The sequence below is a fragment of the Epinephelus lanceolatus genome, chromosome 2, assembly GCF_041903045.1.
Source record: "Epinephelus lanceolatus isolate andai-2023 chromosome 2, ASM4190304v1, whole genome shotgun sequence".
In the NCBI taxonomy this organism is placed as follows: domain Eukaryota; kingdom Metazoa; phylum Chordata; class Actinopteri; order Perciformes; family Serranidae; genus Epinephelus; species Epinephelus lanceolatus.
The window spans coordinates 3,282,160-3,292,413 of NC_135735.1; the positions used below are offsets into that span (position 1 = coordinate 3,282,160).

The 10,254-nt window shown below is 42.8% G+C and overlaps 2 protein-coding genes across 8 annotated transcripts in view; both read right to left on the reverse strand.

Annotated features, from left to right (window-relative positions):
• Nucleotides 1–3,622, reverse strand: part of LOC117252533 (CUGBP Elav-like family member 1) — a 37,713-nt gene extending 34,091 nt beyond the window's left edge. For all 7 annotated transcript variants that reach the window (XM_078173327.1, XM_078173319.1, XM_078173325.1 and 4 more), the window contains exon 1: nucleotides 3,443–3,622. The gene's annotated coding sequence lies outside the window, so the exon portion shown is untranslated. The remainder of the gene's footprint in view (nucleotides 1–3,442) is intronic.
• An 869-nt stretch (nucleotides 3,623–4,491) lies between these two features.
• On the reverse strand, nucleotides 4,492–9,844 carry mtfmt (mitochondrial methionyl-tRNA formyltransferase). Its single transcript, XM_033618950.2, has 9 exons — nucleotides 9,496–9,844; nucleotides 8,937–9,134; nucleotides 8,070–8,192; nucleotides 7,883–7,985; nucleotides 7,732–7,807; nucleotides 7,560–7,651; nucleotides 7,396–7,474; nucleotides 5,968–6,041; nucleotides 4,492–5,743 (listed from the first exon to the last, which is right to left on the reverse strand). Exons 1-9 carry the CDS (start codon nucleotides 9,705–9,707, stop codon nucleotides 5,561–5,563), a joined length of 1,140 nt encoding a protein of 379 aa, XP_033474841.2. The 5' UTR covers nucleotides 9,708–9,844; the 3' UTR covers nucleotides 4,492–5,560.
• Nucleotides 9,845–10,254: the final 410 nt, after the last annotated feature.

The following is a 10,254-nucleotide window of genomic DNA, read 5'->3' on the forward strand; positions in this document are numbered from 1 at the left end:
CCCATCAACACTATTCCTTCTGTGCTCCCATGACCGTTTTCACACGGCCCTTTCAAAAACTTCTGTCACAAAGCTTATTCTTTCTCATATTTACAAGAGGACAGATCTGTGCTAACACCATAAAGATGTACACTTCCCTCCTACAGGAAAAGATGTGACAGTGGAATCAGTTTACAGTCACAGTGGACTGGGCTCGAAAGGCCCAGACACACCAGACCGACATTGAAGAACTAGTGGCAACAAAAGCTGACTGTTGCATCGCCTCATGTTGCCTGTGTCTCAGTCAAAAAATTGCCCTTGAACATTCAGTAAAGCCTGTAGCCATTGACCAACTGGCCACGTGCTCTGCGTAAGAGGAGATAACTGTCAACAGCAGCAGGCAGAGGCAGTTTGTATCCGTCATTCAAAAAAGGAACTCCGGCGACTGATGAACAGACTCAAGATGCAAGTTAAAACATTAACAACACAATCCAATGTTTAGAGAACAGATATTTGCCATGCAGAAAAAATACAGCACTTCTCAATGTATGTAATATTCATTACCTGTGCAAAATAAGAAAAACCATGTTGGACGACTGATCATTTTAAAGCCATTATCAGCCGATACTGATGACATACCGATATTATCATGTATCCCTCTTTCCAACCATGGTTTGGGAAGTACTGGGCATAAGACTGGATAAATGACACTTGGATTATGCCGTGTGAGTTGTGTGAGAGTTTGTAAACGGGTGTTATTTAGTTTGTTAGACACGGTCCCCAATGACTTATGCTGTTGTCCTACAGTTTCCACGGCAGCAGATCGCTCTGTGTTCCTATTGGTCAAAGTGACAGATGTGACGGGAGAAGTCGCGGAGGACAAAAAAAAAATCAAACATGCAAGGCATGCAAGACTCCCGCACCTGTTTGAAAACAGATGTGCGAAGTACTCCTTTTTCGTTTTGACACAACTAAAATGATGGATTATCACGTACAACACTCATCGTCATTCCCAGTGGACACTGGTCGACAGCTGCGATGGGCTATAATCAGGCTGATATCGTGTCGTCTGAACCTGGCTAAGGCTGGATAAATAATACTTCGATTAGCCTATATTGTACAAGTGGTGTGACAGCTTGGAAACTGATGTTTTGCTGTTGCTAGACATAGATGACTTCAATGCAACGTCACTCACTGCTCTAACAACGGCCATGCCCCCTTTTGGGTGAGAGTTTTGAGCTCGACCCGGGAGAGAGCTGCGGCTAGGAGTTCATCATGCCGAAAAGTTGATGCGTTTTTCACTGCATAGCAAACAATAAAAAATTTAAAAAAAAACAGAATTGTGATTTTCTTTGCTCCTGGAGAGAGTGAAGAACGGGGAAAGAAGAAATCTGTGGCTCACAGCCATCAAACGGCAGGGTAAACATGGAAAGCTGTGGGATCCAGCCAGTCACTACACCTAACATTACGTCTGTGGCAGGCACTTCATCACACGTTAGTTGGATAACGTTAGCTAGCGAGCTAAAGTCAGTTGATCTCAACAATAACACAAGATATTCAAAGCCAAGAAGTTAATTCTAATGAATGTTAATCGACAGGACATGAACTGAATGAATGAATTGACAGGGTCATTCGTCCACACAGAGGCTGGCAGCTGAAAAGGGCACACACCTCCTATCATTTTCACTTTCACGTCGCACCGAAGGCGATCAGGACCTCTTAAACTCTCTCTGTAGCATGTAGCCTGACTGGCCATTTCATCCGAAGGGGAAAGACTCAACTGATTTGTTTTTATTTACACTTTATGTGTGTAGGGTGACCATATTTTGATTTCAAAAAAGGGGACACTCGGCCAGGCCACGAGAAAGCCTACTTAAATGATACTCGCAGTTTACTCAAAGATGCCTTATAATTTTAATATATTTAAAGTTTATATGTATGGATAGAAAATTCAGTTATATTACAAAATAATATCTCTCAAAGACAGAAATTCAGATAGGCCCCTATAGATAGGGGACACATACACACACTAGAGTGTGGCTACCTGATCCGAGCCCGACAGGTCCCAACGATAGGCATACCCGACAGGTCGTTCGGGTTTGGTCAAAAATGTATAAATTGTATTCGGGCTCGGGTCGGATTCGGTCAGCTTTCAGTGAAAATGTAGTGTAAAAATAAATAAAATCCTATTGTCTGTCCTGTTTATTGCTTGGGCACTGTTATTTACGTGACAACACCTGAACAGAACACACACACATTGGCTGTTTGTTTCTACCTCTCCCCTCGCATGAAGTGTCGGACCTCCCGCCGCCCACTCCCGCCGCCCACTCCCGCCGCCCACTCCCGTCTCAAACATGGAGATCTCCCTCCAGGCGCACGCCCGGCCAGTTAAATAGCCTGTAACCATAACAACTGCGTGACACAAACTCAGTGCTTTAATAATTAAATAATGTCGGGCTCGGTTCGGTTTCGGACATAACAAAACAGAATAACATTAAGAATGACTGTCAAGTTCGGACAGAAATACGCGCGCGCGCACACACACACATACACACACACATACACAAAAGGAAAACAGGACATTATCATCAATTTATAAACATCCCCCGGACGCCCTGGACAGGAAGTGAAAAGTGGACATGTCCGGGCAAAAAAGGACGTTTGGTCAACCTATATGTGTGTGAAGAGGCTCTGCCGCCAGTCAAAATCCCATGTTTCTATCACCTATGACGTCACCGGCGCGCGACCCGTTGTAGTTCATTGAAGTCATGTATGGTCCCCAGTGACCTCAATATATTACAGGTCTTCTGTGATTCTCCATTCACCATGGAGGCGAGAAAAACAATGTCTACTTCATGAATTCAACACAACACGCAGTGAGTGATTAATATATAACTGATCCATCTGGGGGCGAAGTGCTCCTTTAACATGAGACACACACACACACACACATTCAAACAACACCTCTTTGCTGCACTTTAATGTCTGCATGCATGTTTTCACACAGCCTGTTTGTATAATTTTAGCAGGGTTGCTTCATGTGAGTGATGATGACAGACCCCAATATCTGTGGGAGGAGCGACAGTGGCGACTTCCGCGTTCTGTGACATCACGTGCATATTCCCTTTACGGATAGATACAGCGTTAACTACACACCTTGTACAAAAGCATAGCAGAGCTGCGCACTGATGCAGGTTAACGGCACCTGAAACACACGCCATAGCTAACTGGTGCAACACACAGCAACTCTGCCGTGACGTCATGTCATAAAGACATTACTGTCAACATGTTAGTCACATCACCAAGCTGCTGTTGGCCCGTTAAAGCAGACTGTACATGACACACACTCTGACACACACACACAGCCACACAGCAGTGTTAGCTAAACCAGTGAGCAGCTACACACAGCACCGTGTCATGTTATGGTAACGTTAGCTAGCTACAACAGAGAACTTCAACTTACCAGCGTTTCTACGCCACTGTTAATTTGACTTGTGCTTAAAAACAAAATGTTGGGCAGGATGTTTGATCACAACATGACGTCACTCATGCTGTACTTTAGCAAACAGGCTGACTCCTTCACGGTGAGTTGTGGTCTGTCACTTTGGAGCTTCAGCTAGCAGACACTGTGTAAAATGGCAGACTGAACCGTTACCACTGTGAGCGGGGGGGGTGGGGGTGGAGGGAAGGGGCCATTAACACATTATATCATGTCTGCTGTTTGCCTCAAGACAGTTTTTATTGACTGTGTGTATAATTTTATTTTCTAATAGAAAAACTTTTATTTAAATGCGATATTTAATGTTTAATGTTCTATGACACGGTAGTAAAAGCGCACGTGACAGTTCCCTGGGTTAAAGTGTAACGTGGTACGGTCCACTGAGAGGCGCCCCATCACATTCACTTCCTAACAACTAACTCTGAATGTGCTGAAATTAAAAACTTAAATATTAAATTATCCAATATTAACCGAAGCTAAAGAAATTCATTTTGAAATTAATTAATAGAATATATCCTTCCAGTGAATTCTATACAATGAGATCTAAATTTGAGAGTAATGTTTGTTCTCATTCCTAACTTTTTAAATAAAATGTATGAAATCTAAACATGCAAACGGACTGCTCACACTGCTGTATTTTTTTTTCTGTTAAGTATTTTAATTTTTCCTTTATTTTGTCTGACATCATTTTTTGTTATACTCGGTTTCATGCCCATTTGCTTTCTTGTTGTAATTTTTAATTGTTCAATAAAGTTTATTTAAAAAAACAAAACCTTAATGTGCATGAATAGTAACAGGTTTTTAGAATATTACAAAAAAAATTTGATGAAACCCCCTGATGTGAAATGAACTGTTTTTTGTTGTTGTTATTTGTTTTGTTTTCTAATGTAATGTCCATTCTTACTTTATTTATTATAAGAATTATAAATATCTATGTATTGATATTGTATTTATTCAATTTTCAGCTGTTGTAGTATTGTACATTGTATTGTTGAATAAAGTATAAAAAAGTCTAAATGTGCATTATGTTTTATTTCTCACTGTGCATGAATAAATACAAAATTAAATACAATACTTTCAAAGTACAGTTGAAACATTGAACTTTGCTGGAAATCAAAAAAGGATCAATAACGACCTTAAAGTTAAAACAAAAATATTATTTATTGAATTTGAGAGAGAAAAAAAGACCCAAATATATCTAAATGCAATAAATAAGGCAGCATTGAGGAGTGCTAATCTACATGTAATTGAGTAGTTTAACTACATTTGTAACTTTCATGTCGCGTTACGCGCGCAAGTTTGAACGCTAAAATATTTTGTGTTGACTTTCTTCATACACACGTGAAATTGCTGAATTGCTAAATGATCTTCCACTGGTAGGTCCTCGGCGTCATACGTCCCCAGAGGATATCAGTGCTGTCACGGGGCAAATTGGTCAGTGAAGTTCAAATTTTTCAACTCTTGCGAAAAAGCGCATGATGCGAAATCACCCTGCTCACTTCATTTGCATATTTCCCATCATTCATGTAGTGTCCATCACGCCATCTGGCAGGATTCACATCTCATGGCATGTTTACACTGACTTAACATGTAATTCACTGGTGTGGACTGTTTTAATTACGCCCGGTGTGACCACGATGAAATGGAAAATTAATGAATGGCTAGAATACATTTTGCTGCTGCCCCTGTCCACAGCAGTACATTGCTTAGCCTCTGTGTCGGCACTCCTGCTGCTTCTCCAAACTGTAGGTAATACACTGACTACAGATAAGTATCTCATACAACCCCACATCACAAGATCCAAACTGTCCCTTTAACACGCTGCTCTGTAGCAGGTGTATTAACCACTGTTCACTGACTTTGTTTGAATTTTTAAAAAAAGTTAATTTCAGTCATTAGCACATTCATTTATTGCAAATAAATGAACAGTACAGTGGCAGAATTATAAATACATGGATACAGTAAATGTACTGTACATACTGATGTCTTAAAACAGACAGAGTAACACATGAACTACTGTAAATGTAATTAGTAGATGTCATGTACGCAACGTTCACATAAAGGAGGAGGATGATTGTTGTATCAGGATGTTGAGTTCTTTCTCGTCGGCTGAGGTTCAGTTCCTTGTTTCCTGCTGACAAACAGGTCTTCACCTCTCTGATAAGGTGTGTTCTTCTGCACCGTCTGATGCAGGTAGCCGTTATAGAAGTCGGCTGCTGTAAGTCTTTTCTTCAGAAGCACGGCCTTGAATCCCACCCAGCCGTCCTGGAACAGGAAGCACAGATTAACAAAAACGTTTGAGCCACAAACTTGTCAGAACGACACAAATCTAAAGGAGAAGACACTTTATAGAAATTGTCTCTCATGTTTTGGGTCATCTGATTGGCTCTTCTGATCTGCCTTTACAGAGATCACTGATCAAACCTTTTAGTATGAATACTGCTTTTTCATTTTCACTCCTAATCAAAACAGATCAGAGTGTAACTGACCTTACAACAGACAGCCAGAGTATTGGACTCCCTCTGATAGCTCACTGAGCCAGGGACCGGTTTCCTCCTTTCATCTGAAAAAGCACACAAGTGACATGTGACAGCTCAGACTCACAGCACGTCACTGGATCAGCACAGGCAACACAAGCGCCAGGATAAATGTTGGCACTGTACATTTTTATTAACCACGGATATGTTACATGTGCATGTTATTATGTAGCAGACACTGTATACCATACGCTGTAGTTAATGTGTGGTTAGGTTTAGGCACAAAAGAGGGGCGTTTGAGAGTGAGTAATGGAGTAAGACGTCTTTTGCCGAACTCCTGCTGAGTTTTTAAAACAGTGCTGATCTATAAACGAGGTCATTAATTGCCAAAATGCTCCCTACAAAGCTGCAGTTTTTACACAGTAATTGCAACTAATCTTCAGAGATACAAGTACAACAGACTGTCTAACACCACAGCAACCGCCTCCTCGGCACAGAGTTCAAGTGAGTCTGTGTCTAGATTACTGTCTGAGGTGCTTCAAATCCAAAACGACATCCTCGTGGATCGGCCACATCTGGGTCTCACACCAAAGAACCCCGGCAGCAACCTGCGCAAAACTATGGCTAAGTTACATTACTACCAAGACTGTGTGGAGGTGCTGCGCCGGGCTCAAAGCCAAGCTCCGCTCAGATTCAGAAGGAAGCCCATTACCATCTCTCTCCGCCTTAGGCTTTCCACATAGACACGTGGAAGGGCAGAGAGGTGTGCTCTCTCCGCCTTAGGCTTTCTGCATAGGCCCGAGGAAGGGCAGAGAGGCCCCAGAGCAGAGCCACAAGTCCAAATATAACACTGCAAATGGAAATACAGTTTTCTTTTGTCTAAAGTGGCCCTGACTGAACTGTAACCCTATGGTGTCTTCCACACTTCAGCACACCTACCTTTATCTAAAAGGTTCCTGAGATGCCAGGTCAGGTGGTGCATTAAGGTGACTAAAAATAATAGGAAACTAGAAGGGCTTGCAAGAAACAGCTCTAACAGATATGATATGTACGAAACATGCAAATATAACATATCCATAGCCTCGTTTGCAGAAACAAACAATGCCAACATTTTCCTCTGGCGACTGGCCAACACCAAATACACACACGCTAATCTCAAGTTAACACACCTGCACACACTGCAGACAGTAATCAGAAACATGGATCTGGTGTTAACACGTCAAAATATCTCAGTTCCTAACAGAGCAACCCAGCGAAACATATTCAAGATTATAACAAACAGGACTGAGGCTTATTACACCTCCTGAAACCAGAATCATTTCTACATTAACAAACACATTAACTGGATAATCCAATAATTATTCTTATCTTAACTTAAAAAAGTCTACATGTTCTGTAAATGTATTCATGGTCCAATAAATCTGATTTTGACAAACTTACCTAATAATGAAATGTGACATCGTCCTACAAAATCCATGAGTTTTATCGTCCTGCCCATAAATAAGGTCTTCAGAGGGATCTGATGAGGCAGAGAGACGGATCGTTACAGTCAAATATTCAACACTAATCAGTGGCTCAGTTAAACAGTCCAGATCAGTGGTTACCCGTGATCCGATGGCACGATACAGACGATCTATTTGGTCACAGGTCTGCTCCTCCCACACCACCCAGCTCAGGGAGCTGTTGAACTTTGGGGCTATTGGAGGAAATGAATGTGTAAGTTTGAAGAATTCTTCTTATACTCATCATGACTGTGTCTGTGTGGCTCAGACGTACCAAATGTTGCACCAGTCTGTGTTTGCTCTCTTCTATGAGCCACTCTGTCGGGCAGCGTCCTCAGTGTGTCAATCAGCTGCAAACCAGAGTACAAACACTACGTCAGCATGCTGTCAGTGAGAGGTAACCAGGTAATGTTCCAACAGCTCACCAGATGTGCTCCTTTAGTGGCCAGGACGGCGCTGAGAACATCAGCTGTGCAGTTTTCAGGGACCTGATGGAGCTCCTGGTGGAGGATGGGGCCAACGTCAAACCTGCGGTGTGAGGACATTTTAATCTGGTTGTTTGTTTGTGAGGATGAAACAGGAAGAACACTGAGATGTTTCCTCTCTGTTTACCTGTGAGGGCGGATCTGGATGATGGTGACCCCTGTCACTGTGTCACCGTGCAGGATGGTGTGGAAGATGGGTGCTGGACCTCGCCACCGAGGCAGCAGGCTGGGGTGGACATTCAGAATCCCGCTGCAGGGAGAGAGCGAGTGCACAGACACACACATGGAGTTTATATATAGTTTATAATTTCATACTCTCTGTTTAGATTTGACTCTGTTTCTGAGGACTGTGTGTGATGGCCGAGGCTTCGGGCTAACACCACCTTGCTGTGTGTTTTGAGAAGGATCATAATGTGATCAAATTTCAGGTTAAACAAATCATTCATTAAACCAAAAGTTGAGCAGCTTTGTTTTATGTAGTCCTTAAGTTTAATTAGTTATTTTATAAACACAAAATATGGCCAAACGTATGTAGACACCACCCTCCCCTCTGCAGCTCTGCTCAGTGATGTGTCCCCCCACAGAACTGGTGAAGGCTGCGCAGCCATCAGTCGCTATCAAAGCCAAGTTCTGCCAATAACGATAGTTTTTAAAACGTGCTAGAGGTGCCAATTAATTAGCCAAACCGATAAATCTGTTGATCTCGAACAGCAGTCAGATGATCAGGCAGTTGAAACCTGCTGCTCATCGTGGACTATATTGCTGTCATTGTTCATTTTAGTCAAACCATACAGTTTGAAAACGAGGCGCGGCTCCAACTAGAAAACAATGTTTTGATGCATTGGATGTGCTGAATGTGCATATTAAGGCAGTACAGGAGGAGGTGCACATTAATAATCCTCCAGGACTGTAACATGCTCATGTTTAACCCAAACAATGTGTCATGTGACTGCAGGGCAGGTGTGAAAGCACCCTGAGAGACATAAATACTCACTGTGGGAACTTGTTAATCAGACGCTCGTGCAGTAAACAGCCAAAGGACACCACCACCCCGACATCAAACTGTCCCTCAGCAGTGTCGGGGGGCCAGCTGTGGAGTGGGATGTGGTTCTGCTGAGCGAACCTCTTCACTGGGACGTCACCAGACAAAGTCACAACTTCCAGGGACTCCACCACCCCCTCACTGGAGCTCCTACACACACAACATGAAGGTTAGTGTCACACCCTCACTTCATGAGTTGCAAGATGAAGAGCTCCAACAAATACACCTGTCATCAGTTTAAGCCTTTTTGTGACCGCACTTAAAGGGACAGTTCATCCAAAAATAGTTGACTTCTCTTATTTTTTCTCTAAACAGAAAATCAGGAGGAAATATGAGATGATATTTCAGAGCATGTTGCTGCACGAGGCCCAATGTTTGTTATGAAAATATGTATGTTAGTGTTTAACGTGGGCGATGATGATGATGTGTTTCACTTTCTCAGTGTGATGCAGTGTCACCTGTCTCTGATCATATTAACCCTTGAAGGTGTGTCGGAGGACTCGAGTCCCACCTGCTGGATGAGAGCAGTCTGAGGGACTCCACAGCGAACTGGTCGGAGCCGAAGAACAGGACCCTCCAGGGGGGTCCGGATGATGAGAGCAGCCTGCAGAGCCGCAGCTGAGTCTGTCTGCCGTCAGCCGTCCTCCTCCACACTGTGTGGACACAGCAGCGATGAAGGTGACTCATCATCCTCAGGGACGCTCCGGCTGTCTTCGTCCACATCCTGACTCCAGCTGTGTCTTCAGCTCTCAGGATAAAGTGTCCACAGAGTCAGAGAGGACGTTAGAACAGTTTTATAGACTGGAAACGACTCGCCCTGAATGTGTACACACAGGGCGCCGCCATGTTTTCCACTACACTTCCGCTTCCGGCTTATGTCTTCTTCTTCAATGCGGTTTTAGGCGGCTTGCAATACCAGCTCTACGGTGCACAGCGCCACCTAGCGTTCCGGAGGACGTAAAAAAACAGGATCTAGTTTATGTTATACTGTGATTAAATACAATAAAAGTAATTTTATATATAAAAAAAAATATAATCTTTATTTTTAAATATATTCTACATATTTACAAATAAATATATTGATAAATATAAATTAAAAAATATATAATAAAAAAAATAAAAAGCTTGGAGTGTCTTCCTCTTCCTCAGGCTCACGTCCTCTACCAGTCCTGGGAGTTTGAGGGTTCAGTATCGTAGCTGTTCCCAGGACTGCACTCTTCTGGACACAGACCTCAGATGTTGTACCTGGAATCTGCTGGAGCCACTCTCC